The sequence below is a fragment of the Schistocerca serialis genome, chromosome 12 (genome assembly GCF_023864345.2).
Source record: "Schistocerca serialis cubense isolate TAMUIC-IGC-003099 chromosome 12, iqSchSeri2.2, whole genome shotgun sequence".
Taxonomy (NCBI): Eukaryota; Metazoa; Arthropoda; class Insecta; order Orthoptera; family Acrididae; genus Schistocerca; species Schistocerca serialis.
The window spans coordinates 113,630,379-113,645,719 of NC_064649.1; the positions used below are offsets into that span (position 1 = coordinate 113,630,379).

The following is a 15,341-nucleotide window of genomic DNA, read 5'->3' on the forward strand; positions in this document are numbered from 1 at the left end:
TTCTGCGATTCTTTTGCGACCTGCTTTCTGCTCTTCGCTTCGATCATGCGCAACCCGTATGGCAGAGACTTTTCTCACCTTTCATTTCTCAGTTATCGTTCTGTTTACTGAAGGGACGTTCAACGTGCCCTGTTAGTCCTATCTGACATGGGTTGCACACACTTGAGCAGTATTCTAGAATGGTTCGCACGAGTCATTGGTAATCTCCTATCCGCACAATGACTTCATGTCAACAGTATTCCACGAATGAACCGAAGTTCGCCATCCGCTTCACCAGTGACTGAGCCTATGTGGTCGCCCATACCATATCCCCTACAAATTGTTAAGCCCTGGTAGTTGTGTAAGTTGAGCGATTCCAGTTTCGACTTATTGGTACTGTAGTGATACCATATAACATTATTTCCTGCTTTGCAGCTCAGAATTTTACATTTCTGAACATTTGCAGCATGTTACCGATCTTGCATCACTTTGAAACATCAGCAAGGCCTGGCACAATTTTTGTGCAAATTTTTCGGTCAGTACTTCACTTGAGATCACATCATCTCCGAAAAGTTGAAATTACTGTTAATATTGTGGTGTCACCGCCAGACACCACACTTGCTAGGCGGTAGCCTTTAAATCGGCCGCGGTCCGCTAGTATACGACGGACCCGCGTGTCGCCACTGTCAGTAATTGCAGACCGAGCGCCGCCACACGGCAGGTCTAGAGAGACTTACTAGCACTCGCCCCAGTTGTACAGCCGACGTTGCTAGGAAAGGTTCACTGAGAATGACGCTCTCATTTGCCGAGACGATAGTTAGCATAGCCTTCAGCTAAGTCAATTGCTACGACCTAGCAAGGCGCCATTTATCCTTTGCTATGTATCTAATGAAGCATGTACAGTAACAAGACCAGTGTTCACCAATTGTGGATTAAAGTTAAGTATTCCAGCAGCTACGTACTTTTCTTTATAGTAGTCATTACGTATCCTGTTTCAGACCTCACGCCAGCCTGCGTGAGTTTAAGCGCGTGCCTTTCGGTTACCCGTCACTGTGGACTGGCTGTCTTGTCAGTCCACAACAAATATTGCTTACAATGTCTCTGAAATACAGCAAGAGTCCCAAATCACTTCGCTGAGGCATACCGGATGTTACTTCTGCATCTGTTTATGACTGTGTATCCAAGATAATTTACTGCGTCGTGCCTACCAAGAAACTTTCAATCCTGTCACAAATTGTGCGTTTCAGGCTTTCGTCTCTGGCCAGTTCCGTAGTACAAGTGTAATATATGTGCTACCATCTTCGTACGAAATTACTAAAATTATTCCAGATAATTAGGTATTTCGAATTTTGAAAACATATTCTGAGGTGAAGAAGTGTTATTGGAAAACTGTTACAAGTTAAATACATTTTGAAACATAAGCTATTGGAAAGTGACACAAATTTTCAAGACAGATAAACTTGCTAAGACATCAAGGAAGCCGGCCGAAGTGGCCGTGCGGTTAAAGGCGCCGCAGTCTGGAACCGCAAGACAGCTACGGTCGCAGGTTCGAATCCTGCCTCGGGCATGGATGTTTGTGATGTCCTTAGGTTAGTTAGGTTTATCTAGTTCTAAGTTCTAGGGGACTAATGACCTCAGCAGTTGAGTCCCATAGTGCTCAGAGCCATTTGAACCATTTTTGAACATCAAGGAAAGTCACTTCATTTGCAAGTCATAAGAAATACCACTCAATCCATAACAAGAAGATTGCAGCACTGCATTGATACCAATGGTCATCACTTCGAACATCTTCTGTAAATGGACGTTCATGCCACCTTATATATATACACTCCTAGAAATTGAAATAAGAACACCGTGAATTCATTGTCCCAGGAAGGGGAAACTTTATTGACACATTCCTGGGGTCAGATACATCACATGATCACACTGACAGAACCACAGGCACATAGACACAGGCAACAGAGCATGCACAATGTCGGCACTAGTACAGTGTATATCCACCTTTCGCAGCAATGCAGGCTGCTATTCTCCCATGGAGACGATCGTAGAGATGCTGGATGTAGTCCTGGGGAACGGCTTGCCATTCCATTTCCACCTGGCGCCTCAGTTGGACCAGCGTTCGTGCTGGACGTGCAGACCGCGTGAGACGACGCTTCATCCAGTCCCAAACATGCTCAATGGGGGACAGATCCGGAGATCTTGCTGGCCAGGGTAGTTGACTTACACCTTCTAGAGCACGTTGGGTGGCACGGGATACATGCGGACGTGCATTGTCCTGTTGGAACACCAAGTTCCCTTGCCGGTCTAGGAATGGTAGAACGATGGGTTCGATGACGGTTTGGATGTACCGTGCACTATTCAGTGTCCCCTCGACGATCACCAGTGGTGTACGGCCCGTGTAGGAGATCGCTCCCCACACCATGATGCTGGGTGTTGGCCCTGTGTGCCTCGGTCGTATGCAGTCCTGATTGTGGCGCTCACCTGCACGGCGCCAAACACGCATACGACCATCATTGGCACCAAGGCAGAAGCGACTCTCATCGCTGAAGACGACACGTCTCCATTCGTCCCTCCATTCACGCCTGTCGCGACACCACTGGAGGCGGGCTGCACGATGTTGGGGCGTGAGCGGAAGACGGCCTAACGGTGTGCGGGACCGTAGCCCAGCTTCATGGAGACGGTTGCGAATGGTCCTCGCCGATACCCCAGGAGCAACAGTGTCCATAATTTGCTGGGAAGTGGCGGTGCGGTCCCCTACGGCACTGCGTAGGATCCTACGGTCTTGGCGTGCATCCGTGCGTCGCTGCGGTCCGGTCCCAGGTCGACGGGCATGTGCACCTTCCGCCGACCACTGGCGACAACATCGATGTACTGTGGAGACCTCACGCCCCACGTGTTGAGCAATTCGGCGGTACGTCCACCCGGCCTCCCGCATGCCCACTATACGCCCTCGCTCAAAGTCCGTCAACTGCACATACGGTTCACGTCCACGCTGTCGCGGCATGCTACCAGTGTTAAAGACTGCGATGGAGCTCCGTATGCCACGGCAAACTGGCTGACACTGACGGCGGCGGTGCACAAATGCTGCGCAGCTGGTGCCATTCGACGGCCAACACCGCGGTTCCTGGTGTGTCCGCTGTGCCGTGCGTGTGATCATTGCTTGTACAGCCCTCTCGCAGTGTCCGGAGCAAGTATGGTGGGTCTGACACACCGGTGTCAATGTGTTCTTTTTTCCATTATATATATATATATACATATATATATATATATATATATATATATATATATATATTTATTTTCTGTTTAAGGAATTCCTCTAAACAGAAAAATTTATACACATACACACACACATATATATATATATATATATATATATATATATATATATATATATATATATATATATATATATATATATATATATATATACTCCGAAAAAAAAAATTTATATTTACATGTACAGAAAATTTATATATACACTCCTAAACAGATAATACGATGTAGGGACAAGCGTTGTTCCTGGAGGACAGTGTAACCAGGAAAACACGAATTTCAGTTTAGGGACTGATTTTAGAATCACAAGTAGAAATGCTCAGTGGAGACCGCCATAATCAGTCCCCAACATTTTCCACAGTTTTTTTTTTTGCTAAATATGAGACTGTGTTTTTTGCAGCATTTGTAAATATTTCGTCTTCTACGCAGTTAGGTAGTGTATAACGTACATGGAGTTACGAATACAGGGTTATTACAAATGATTGAAGCGATTTCACAGCTCTAAAATAACTTTATTATTTGAGATATTTTCACAATGCTTTGCACACACATACAAAAACTCAAAAAAAATTTTTAGGCATTCACAAATGTTCGATATGTGCCCCTATAGTGATTCGGCAGACATCAAGCCGATAATCAAGATCCTCCCACACTCGGCACAGTATGTCCCCATCAATGAGTTCGAAAGCATCGTTGATGCGAGCTCGCAGTTCTGGCACGTTTCTTGGTAGAGGAGGTTTAAACACCGAATCTTTCACATAATCCCACAGAAAGAAGTCGCATGGGGTTAAGTCGGGAGAGCGTGGAGGCCATGACATGAATTGCTGATCATGATCTCCACCACGACCGATCCATCGGTTTTCCAATCTCCTGTTTAAGAAATGCGGAACATCATGATGGAAGGGCGGTGGAGCACCATTCTGTTGAAACATGAAGTCGGCGCTGTCGGTCTGCAGTTGTGGCATGAGCCAATTTTCCAGCATGTCCAGATACATGTTTCCTGTAACGTTTTTTTCGTAGAAGAAAAAGGGGCCGTAAACTTTAAATCGTTATATTGCACATAACACGTTAACTTTTGGTGAATTGCAAATTTGCTGCACGAATGCGTGAGGATTCTCTACCGCCCAGATTCGCACATTGTGTCTGTTCACTGCATCATTAAGAAAAAATGTTGCTTCATCACTTAAAACAAGTTTCGCACTGAACGCATCCTCTTCCATGAGCTGTTGCAACTCCGCCGAAAATTCTAAGCGTTTGACTTTGTCATCGGGTGTCAGGGCTTGTAGCAATTGTAAACGGTAAGGCTTCTGCTTTCGCCTTTTCCGTAAGATTTTCCAAACCGTCGGCTGTGGTACGTTTAGCTCCCTCCTTCCTTTATTCGTCGACTTCCGCGGGCTACGCGTGAAACTCGCCCGCACGCGTTCAACCGTTTCTTTGCTCACTGCAGGCCGACCCGTTGATTTCCCCTTACAGAGGCATCCAGAAGCTTTAAACTGTGCGTACCATCGCCGAATGGAGTTAGCAGTTGGTGGATCTTTGTTGAACTTCGTCCTGAAGTGTCGTTGCACTGTTATGACTGACTGATGTGAGTGCATTTCAAGCACGACATACGCTTTCTCGGCTCCTCTTGCCATTTTGTATCACTGCGCTCTCGAGCGCTCTGGAGGCAGAAACCTGAAGTGCGGCTTCAGCCGAACAAAACTTTATGAGTTTTTCTACGTATCTGTAGTGTGTCGTGACCATATGTCAATGAATGGAGCTACATTGAATTTATGAAATCGCTTCAATCATTTGTAATAGCCCTGTATATACGTATCAGGGCATGAACGGTGGTCAGTTTCTGTCTGAAAACTTTTTCGTCGTTCCTTACTTAATTGAAATTCCAGGGAGGAATATTTCCTCTTTGCAGCAAAACGAAAGGCAGTTTGGTTTTTGTCACGCGCTCCTTTTATTTGTGAAGCAGCTTCAATGGCAATTTTCGATGTTTTTAGTCCGTGTGTGTGTCGTCCTGGAGATGTACGAGTATTTGCACGGTCTGCATCCCCCAGATGGCTGTATTTCGGCGTTTGTTTGGCCACCTTTATTTAAAAGCTTAGCTTCCAGTTTTCACTGACAGTGAAAAGTGCAAGTGAAGTCTAGCACTGAAAGTGAAAGTGAAGTTATGCAATAAATGTGGCCAAAAAAGGCGGAAATTCGCCATCTGGAGCATGCTAACCTTGTAAATACACTTCTAGAACGACACAGGTGGATTAAAAACATCGGAAAACGACAGTGAAGATGCTTCACGAACAAAAGAAGCTTATGACAAAAAACGATATACATCCCCATGACGTACGAACAAAAGAAGCTTATGACAAAAAACGACGTACATCCCCAGAACATGTGGTTAGTTTTAGAGTGTGTGGCACCTTTCAAATGATAATGAGCAGGAATACAGTTGTACTCTATCCTATTAAATTTAAGCTGACCAACTTCTTAAGCTTGCAGTGTTACGTGGCTTTTTGCTTAATTACAGACTTACTATTTTATCAGTTGATTTGTTTTCACCATGTAACGCCCGCTGTTTACGTCCTTCTTCGTTTCTGAGCGATGTATCACTTTTCGGGTCTAGTGTAGCAGGGGATACAACACGTCGGCTTTGACCAATGACGTCAGAATTCGCCAGAGAGCATGTATTACAAAGATGAAAGAGAAGAATGTTCAGAAGCAAAGGAATGCAAGAGAGAAAAACTGTACTTCACGTATATAAGGGCCAGTAGTATTTTCACGTTAACGATATCGCGTGTTTGTATCTTAGTATTTCTCCGCAAAATACAATGGAAAGAAATGAATGAAATATATTACTAGCAAAGAATACATCACGTTACATGTATGTCAGTTGTATCTCGAAAGTCTTTCGAACTGTATTGCTTAAGTGCAGTCCCGGATACAAGTTCAGCGTACGTCGATTTCTTAGTTTCAACTAGCATTGCTGTCCTGTTGTTCCCTTGAACTATGAATCCCCTGCTTCACTAAACCTTAAATGAAACACCGGATACAAATTAAAAGCTCACTCGAAGTGTGTTGCTTAAGTACAGTACTGAATACCAGTTTGTCGTAAGTCGATTTAATCGTTTTCACTAGCATTACTGTCCTGTTCTCAACCTGAACGATGTATCCTCCGCTTCAGTAAACCGTAAGAGGAACACGGGATACAAATTGCAGATGTGCTGTTTATTTCGTCTCCGGTATTACTAACAGCCTTTTCTTACGTACATATCAGTATTACTGATGACAGAAGGACCTACGTATGTAATATATGCATACCAGACTTCCATTGACCTCGATATATGTACACTGGTAACGAAAAGGTGGAAATACACGTACGTTACATTTGCAGCCTGTACCTCAATTGAATTACACGGAGACAAGAAGACGACACATGTACAATTTGCATCCCGTACTTCACTATGGGGTACAGTTTTCTTCTTGCCTTGGACGCTAATAGTATCCCACTCGTTACTTGAGCTACATAGCTATACGCAACATTTGTATCTTGCTCGCCAATTGACATATATAGTGTCAGTGTAAAGGCGAAGTGAAGGACGGGATACAAATTTCAGTTGTGTCAGGGGTTTCGCCTGTGATATACCAAGTACACATTCGAAAATGTCGTACTGATACTAGTGCTGGGAAACGAAAGAAGATCGACAGCTGAGAAATTTCTATTACGTACTTCACAACACGAAAATACACATATTGGTGGAATAAAACAGTGAAATATGTCAAAATGGCGAAATACAGTGAAAGAAGCAAATGGCAAAGTGAACTTAGCACACTGATATATGGAGGAACGACCGAAGCTCACCTAGACAGACAGCAACGAAAATTGCATACCCACAAACAGACAAATCCATTCCTATAAACGAAAATAAGACAGTATATATTGTTCTACAATAACAAACTAATACTCCAAATTACCTCAATATCATTACGAATAATTGTTTTAATGTACAAGGATAGCGGTTATCCGGAACAGAACTGTTTTATTATCTGTGCCTACACGTTAAGACATTACTATCTATGACTAATATATGACGCCATTGGTCAAAGCCGACGGGTTGTATCCCCTGCTTCACTAGACCCCACTTTTCGTTCTGACGCCGCAACTCTTCCTTTCCTGTATCTTTACTACTTTTTATCTATATATATATGATGAACTATTGGTTTTGCCGTTCAACAACTTTTTAATAACTGTGGAAGTATTACAGGCATCGGGTCCCACCTAATGTGTCACCCGCCTATACGTTTTACATGAACCTCTCAAGACTCGATCGATCTGTTTACAAAGCGAAAGCAGAATATCTCTTCCTTTGTTGTTGTCCAACAACGACCTAGGAAGCTCGAAGCCCTCGCGGCCTTGGCTCTTCCATGGCTCGCGGTAGTTTGCAGCATTCGTTTTATTCCTTGCCCACTTGCCGCTACGTCGAACTTTCGTGGTGATCGTTGGGCAACGTCTTTCACGTTATCTGCAACATAAATAAACTTTCTTCCCACAGTATTTCTGAAAACCGAAAAACAAACTTAAAGAACATAATAATAATAACTGTTCTTACAATTATTCGTATAAGTCATGGTCGATTTAATGAGGAGGGGGGGCCTAAGCCTTGTGACAGCACAAGCCTCATGAGAAAGAAAGTTGTTGCTGCCTAGAGTCACTTTGACTCTAAAGGAAAAATTGTGGTGAAAGTCCAGCGAAGTGATAACCACGCGATTCACCTACTTGCGGCTCGGACAGATTTCCTGTGTGAGAGGGTGTCACTCGTGATTCACAAGGTGTATGTTCCCAGAAAGCTATTCTCTTCCTAAACGGCTGGGTCCAATTTCCAGACGGCAGTCTGTGTTTGCCAGAAGAACACACAACAGAGACAACAGAACGAGACGGTCCTTCTATCTGTCACGCAGTCAACGTCACGAGCTCCAAATGAGTAACGCTTGTAGTAGAAGACAGATGACGAAAGTTACGTCGAGATTTCCCCTGCGTCTCTGTTTGCCGCAGACCCAGATCTGGCCCTTTCTGCCTCACGTCAGACATAACACACACGGTCGCACTGCGTGTAGCTCCCACACAGAAAATGTCCAGCCTAAGGCATGATGTAACAAGGCAGGGACCAACTCTCGTCTAACGTGTCCGAACTATGAATTAACTCTTCATCGTAGGGGAAATATTTCCTCTGGAATAAATTAATTATTATCGTTTTTTAAGCGTAATTAGTCTCACAATCCACTTAACAGGTTAAATACGAGGGCGTGCTGTAAAGTGATGCCTCCGAATTTTTTATGTGAAGACGCTTATTGCTTTGAAACAAAACGGCTGTTAACATTCTACATCATTATGCCTCAGCCAACGGCCTTGCCGCAGTCGTAACACTAGTTACCATTAGATCACCGAAATTAAGCGCTGTCGGGCTGGGCTAGCACTTGGATGGGTGACCATCCGGTCTGGCGAGCGCTGTTGGCACGCGGGGTGCACTCAGCTCTTGTGAGGAAAACTGAGGAGCTACTTCATTGAGAAGTATCAGACGGATGCCATATTCCTTGACTTCCGGAAAGAAAAAAAACGGTTCAAATGGCTCTGAGCACTATGGGACTTAACATCTATGGTCATCAGTCCCCTAGAACTTAAAACTACTTAAACCTAACTAACCTAAGGACAGCACACAACACCCAGTCATCACGAGGCAGAGAAAATCCCTGACCCCGCCGAGAATCGAACCCGGGAACCCGGGCGTCGGAAGCGGGAACGCTACCGCACGACCACGAGCTGCGGACTTCCGGAAAGCGTTTCACTCGGTGCCCCACTGCAGACTCCTAACTAAGGTACGAGCATATGGGATTGGTTCCCAAGTATGTGAGTGGCTCGAAGACTTCTTAAGTAATAGAACCCAGTACGTTGTCCTCGATGGTGAGTGTTCATCGGAGGTGAGGGAATCATCTGGAGTGCCCCAGGGAAGTGTAGAGGTCCGCTATTGTTTTCTATCTACATAAATGATCATTTGGATAGGGTGGATAGCAATGTGCGGCTGTTTGCTGATGATGCTGTGGTGTACAGGAAGGTGTCGTCGTTGAGTAACTGTAGGAGGATACAAGATGACTTGGACAGGATTTGTGATTGGTGTAAAGAATGGCAGCTAACTCTAAATATAGATAACTGTAAATTGCTGCAAATGAATAGGAAAGAGAATTCTGTAACGTTTGAAACTCCATTAGTAGTGTAGCGCTTGACACAGTCACGTCGATTATATATTTGGGCGTAACATTGCAGAGCGATATGAAGTGGGACAAGCATGTAATGGCAGTTGTGGGGAAGGCGGATTGTCGTCTTCGGTTCATTGGTAGAATTTTGGGAAGATGTGGTTCTTCTGTAAAGGAGACCGCTTATAAAACACTAATACGACTTATTTTTGAGTACTGCTCGAGCGTTTTGGATCCCTATCAGGTCGTATTGAGGGAAGACATAGAAGCAATTCATAGGTGGGCTGCTAGATTTGTTACTGGTAGGTTCGATCATCACGCAAGTGTTACGAAAATGCTTCAGGAACTCGGGTGGGGGTCTCTAGAGGAAGGGAGGCGTTCTTTTAGTGAATCGCTACTGAGGAAATTTAGAGAACCAGCATTTGAGGCTGACTGCAGTACAATTTTACGGCCGCCAACTTACATTTCGCGGAAAGACCACAAAGATAAGAGAGATTAGGGCTTGTACAGAGGCCTATAGGCAGTCATTTTTCCCTCGTTCTCTTTGGAAGTGGAACAGGCACAGAAGATGCTAGTTGTGGTACGAGGTACCCTCCGCCACGCACCGTATGGTGGATTGCGGAGTACGTATGTAGATGTAGATGCAGAAGTAGCGGCTCCGGTCTCGTAAACTGACATACAGCCGGGAGAGCGGTGTGCTGAACACACGACCCTCCATATCCGCATGCAGTAACACCTGTTGGGTTAGGATGACACGGCGGCCGGTCGGTGCCGTTGGGCCTTCCAAGGATTGAACGGACGGAGAATTAATGCGTAATAGCTGCAGCTGACACATATGAATTGTTTTTCCATTCTCACGACAGTATGCGACAAGTTGGAGATTGTCCCCATGGTACCTGTCATGTGGAGTGTGGTGCTCGCACATGTTTGTCTTCCTCGTATGTTGCCGGGACGAGCCAAAATTGGAAACGAAAAACTTAGTGAAATGAAAAAGACACCGCGAGTCATCATATGACTGGGGGAGCAGTGTGCTGACCACATGCCACTCCACGTCCGCATCCAGTGACGCCTGTGGTCTAAGGATGACATGGCGGCCGGTCGGGACCGTTGGACCTTCATGGCCTGTTCGAACGGAGTATAGTTTTTAGGCAATATTGAGTTCCCATGGGTACGCTCGGCGATGTGTCCACCTTAACTTTTTGAATCCTCAGAGGAAAAAAATGTTGTATTTTACTTATATTAAAAGGCAGAAAAATCTTACATCAACGACATTATTAGTAAAAGGAGGTAATGATATTAGATTTCGTTTTAATATGGGGCATTTGTAAATGGTGTGTATATATTTCTTTTAGGTATCATGGTAGCCTTTTCGACACATGACTATACTCCGTTCATGTCCGTCCCCGCTAGCTGAGTGGTCAGCGTGACGGAATGTCAATCCTAAGGGCCCGGGTTCTATTCCTGGCTGGGTCGGAGATTTTCTCCGCTCAGGGACTGGGTGTTGTGTTGTGCCAATCATCATCATTTCATCCCCATCGACGCGCAGGTCGCCGAAGTGGCGTCAACTCGAAAGACCTGCACCAGGCGAACGGTCTACCCGACGGGAGGCCCTAGCCACACGACATTTTTTTTATCATAAGAATAAATGTATTCTTCCGCGCTTGCTTGAATCTCATTGGATATCGTTTCATGTGTAGCGGAAGCCAAGTTGTGACCAGTACAGTCACGATCATAAAGATACGTTTTATGCTCTTTTACACGCATTGAGATTGAGCGATAAAGTACGGGACAACTTTACCGGCCCATTAAACTTGGACAGCACTGGGCAGCCAGAGGTCCAACTAGCCTGCGATTATGTGAGCAGCTGCAGGTCATACATAAAAAGAAACTGCCAAAGAAAGAATATACCTTCGAATCTCATTTAATTTTTAAAGACAATGAAATAATATTCGGCAAAATCACAGCACTACAGCGCGCTTCTTAGGTGGGCAGACGGAAAGCGTAAAATTCTCTCCTTCTAATCTGACATAGTATTCTAATTCCAAACAAGAGGGTTGAAAATTCCTAACATAAACACTTGGTAATTTTCCTGAGCGAGCCAACTCTGGAGAAAAGTATACTGCACGGATTTCACCGTACTGTTGAAAACTGAAGTCACTGAAGGTATTAATTACAGTCAAACGTCTGGTAATCTCTTAGCGCCTTGCTTATCCGAATCTGAGAAATACATTTCAGAACGGCAACTGTCATTTGACACCCTGCCGCCACATTGTCTCCTCTTCAATGACGTAACAGTCTTATCATTTAGCTACAAAATAGCAGGTCAGCAACTGCAAGCAGTTAATTCCATAAATTATCTGGGAGTACGCATTAGGAGTGATTTAAAATGAAATGATCATATAAAGTTGATCGTCGGTAAAGCAGATGCCAGACAGATTCATTGGAAGAATCATAAGGAAATGCAATCCGAAAACAAAGGAAGCACGTTACAGTACGCTTGTTCGCCCACTGCTTGAATACTGCTCAGCGGTGTGGGATCCGTACCAGATGGGGTTGATAGAAGAGATAGAGAAGATCCAACGGAGAGCAGCGAGCTTTGTTACAGGATCATTTAGTAATCGCGAAAGCGTTACGGAGATGATAGATAAGCTCCAGTGGAAGACTCTGCAGGAGAGACGCTCAGTAGCTCGGTACGGGCTTTCGTTGAAATTTCGAGAACATACCTTCACCGAGGAGTGAAGCAGCATATTGCTCCCTCCTGCGTATATCTCGCGAAGAGACCATGAGGACAAAATCAGAGAGATTAGAGCCCACACAGAACCATACTGACAATCCTTCTTTCCACGAACAATACGAGACTGGAATAGAAGGGAGAACCGATAGTGGTACTCAAGGTACCCACCGCCACACACCGTCAGATGGCTTGCGGAGTATGGATGGAGATGTAGATGTAGATCGGCAGTGACATGAAAAAGCTCTGTGCGTTATTTCTAGTACGTCTGGCAGCTTAAGAGTTTATTTCTCGGACCAAATCCCTTACTTTGGCTCCAGATCAGTTCTGCTGGGTTAACATTGAAATGGTACAGTGGCACATGTAAAAATGCAGCCTTTGTATGGTATGCTCGATGCTGTCAAAATGACTGTTGTTCAAGTTTCTACGACACATCTGTGCTATAAAACATTGGGCGTCGTCCAAATAAAGAGTACTCAGCTTTTCATTTTTGCATTAAAATTTAAATTGTTGTGTTTTCTTAATTTAAACACCCTTTGTTAACAGTCTTTCATAAAATATCGATAGCTGAGAATTTATAGTTGAAATGGAAACAGGAATTTTGCGCGCAATTTAATAACAATAAGGCGTGCATCATTCATAAAAAATTACGGTGAAATTTACAATTACGAGATGTAGGTAATTCAAATTGAACGAGACAGAAAACTGACCCAGGCGAGACTGGAACCAACGAACCATGTGCTGCAATAAGGTACCAAGCCATGACACTACCGATTCCGCTGTACATCAAGTTGCATTTTACTTGCTACTGTATCTAATAATACAGTCCCTCGGAAAACTTCACAGCGGTGGCCGAGCGGTTCTGGGCGCTTCCGTCTGTAACCGCGCTTCTGCTACGGTCGCAGGTTCGAATCCTGCCTCGGGCATGGATGTGTGTGATGTCCTTAGGTTAGTTAGGTTTAAGTAGTTCTAAGTTCTAGGGGACTGATAAACTCAGATGTTTAGTCTTACAGTGCTCAGAGCCATTTGAACCATTTGAACAAACGAACGGAAGAAGCTGCGTCAAATCAGAACTAAAACTCGAGCTTTCGAATATAATCACTGTCTGCTTCTTCGTCTGGAGATGACTTTCTTCCGGAACCAAAATCTCCTTTATTATAGTGGTTATCTACATCTACATTTACACTCCGCAAGCCACCAAACGGTGTGTGGGGGAGGGCACTTTACGTGCCACTGTCATTACCTCCCTTTCCTGTTCCAGTCGCGTATGGTTCGCGGGAAGAACGACTGCCGGAAAGCCTCCGTGCACGCTCGAATCTCTCTAATTTTACGTTCGTGATCTCCTCGGGAGGTATAAGCAGGGGGAAGCAATATATTCGATACCTCATCCAGAAACGTACCCTCTCGAAACCTGGACAGCAAGCTACACCGCGATGCAGAGCTACTCTCTTGCAGAGTCTGCCACTTCAGTTTGCTAAACATCTCCGTAACGCAATCACGCTTACCGAATAACCCTTTGACGAAATGCGCAGCTCTTCTTTGGATCTTCTCTATCTCCTCTGTCAACCCAACCTGGTACGGATCCCACACTGATGAGCAATACTTAAGTACAGGTCGAACGAGTGTTTTGTAAGCCACCTCCTTTGTTGATGGACTACATTTTCTAAGGACTCTCCCAATGAATCTCAACCTGGTACCCGCCATACCACCAATTAATTTTATATGATCATTCCACTTCAAATCGTTCCGCACGCATACTCCGAGATATTTTACAGAAGTAACTGCTACCAGTGTTTGTTCCGCTATCATATAATCATACAATAAAGGATCCTTCTTTCTACGTATTCGCAATACATTACATTTGTCTATGTTAACGGTCAGTTGGCACTCCCTGCACCAAGTGCCTATCCGCTGCAATCTTCCTGCATTTCGCTGCAATTTTCTGATGCTGAAACTACTCTGTATACTACAGCATCATCCGCGAGAAGCCGCATGGAGCTTCCGACACTATCTACTAGGTCATTTATATATATTATCATCGGTCAGGTAACGGCGCTTGATGTTAAGTCCCATAGCATTCAGAGCCATTTGAACCATTTTGTAGCGCTGTTAACTGCCCGCAGCACGTATCTTCCTTATCAGTGTCAACAAGCCTCTGGCCCGAGCTGGATTGTCAGTCATTCGCTCCCCTCCCTTCCCCTCTCCTCCCTTCCGCCGAAGGCTCGTAAGCCCCCCCCGCCCCCCCGCCTCTCGCTGGTAGCACATTAGTAAGCTCCCCACACACGCTTCGCCAGTGCGACAGGTTGCGAGTCAGTGTCCGCTACGCTACTTTCGTCGTCGTTTCGCATACCAAGTGGAATCACCATGGGACGTGAGTATCTCTTTTCCATAGCCATCATTCAACATCCTCATTAGCAACAGAACCACTCTTCACTTCTCCACATGAAATGTAATACGCGATAATTCGTACAAAGGAAAACAGCAACCATCCACTGCTAATACAGTCGACTTTCGATAGTTAGAAGTTCAGAGGATCTGAATTCCAATAAGTGAGTGTTCGATTTTACGTAACTCTTCTCCAGTACAAACGGAAAGCTAACACGTAGAACTATAGGTGCAACAACAATCGTATTTCTTTACAAAAGGGAAGCAAATTGTTACAACTACAACGGAGATTAAAAGAAAGTTAGTCTTTTGCGAATTTTGATCAGCTTTTATCGGTATTAACTGTTTCAGATGCACAAATTTGCGGAAAAATATTACAAAACTTCAATTTTCTCAACTCGAAATAATTTTATTTCAGACCATTATTAACCCTCAAACGGAGTTGTGACTTTGTTGTACCAGAAGTAACGTTGTGGGGTCGAAAAGGACACCGCTTTTGTTTATGCCCTGAGAAATAATTTACTTTTCTTTCATTATAAATATTTATCCATAAATTTCATACTTGCATGTATTAGAATACAAAACATCAGTTTAACAGAAAAAACTCAAAATAAATCACAGAAGAAAAACAAGTTTATGAAAACCGACGTGAAATGAAACATTAAAATTCAGATAAGTTTATTGTGTTAGGAGAACAGTAATAGATAGCTGTAAGATGAACAAATACGGCGTGAAAAAT

The 15,341-nt window shown here is 44.3% G+C and overlaps 1 protein-coding gene across 2 annotated transcripts in view; it reads left to right on the forward strand.

Annotated features, from left to right (window-relative positions):
• Window positions 1-14,500: 14,500 nt before the first annotated feature.
• LOC126428169 (natterin-3-like) overlaps window positions 14,501-15,341 on the forward strand; it is a 112,746-nt gene continuing 111,905 nt past the window's right edge. The window contains exon 1 of one of the 2 annotated variants that reach the window (XM_050090083.1): window positions 14,501-14,588. In XM_050090083.1, coding sequence (XP_049946040.1) covers window positions 14,582-14,588 — 7 coding nt within the window. In that variant the 5' untranslated portion in view covers window positions 14,501-14,581. The remainder of the gene's footprint in view (window positions 14,589-15,341) is intronic. The other variant, XM_050090081.1, reaches the window with a different exon arrangement.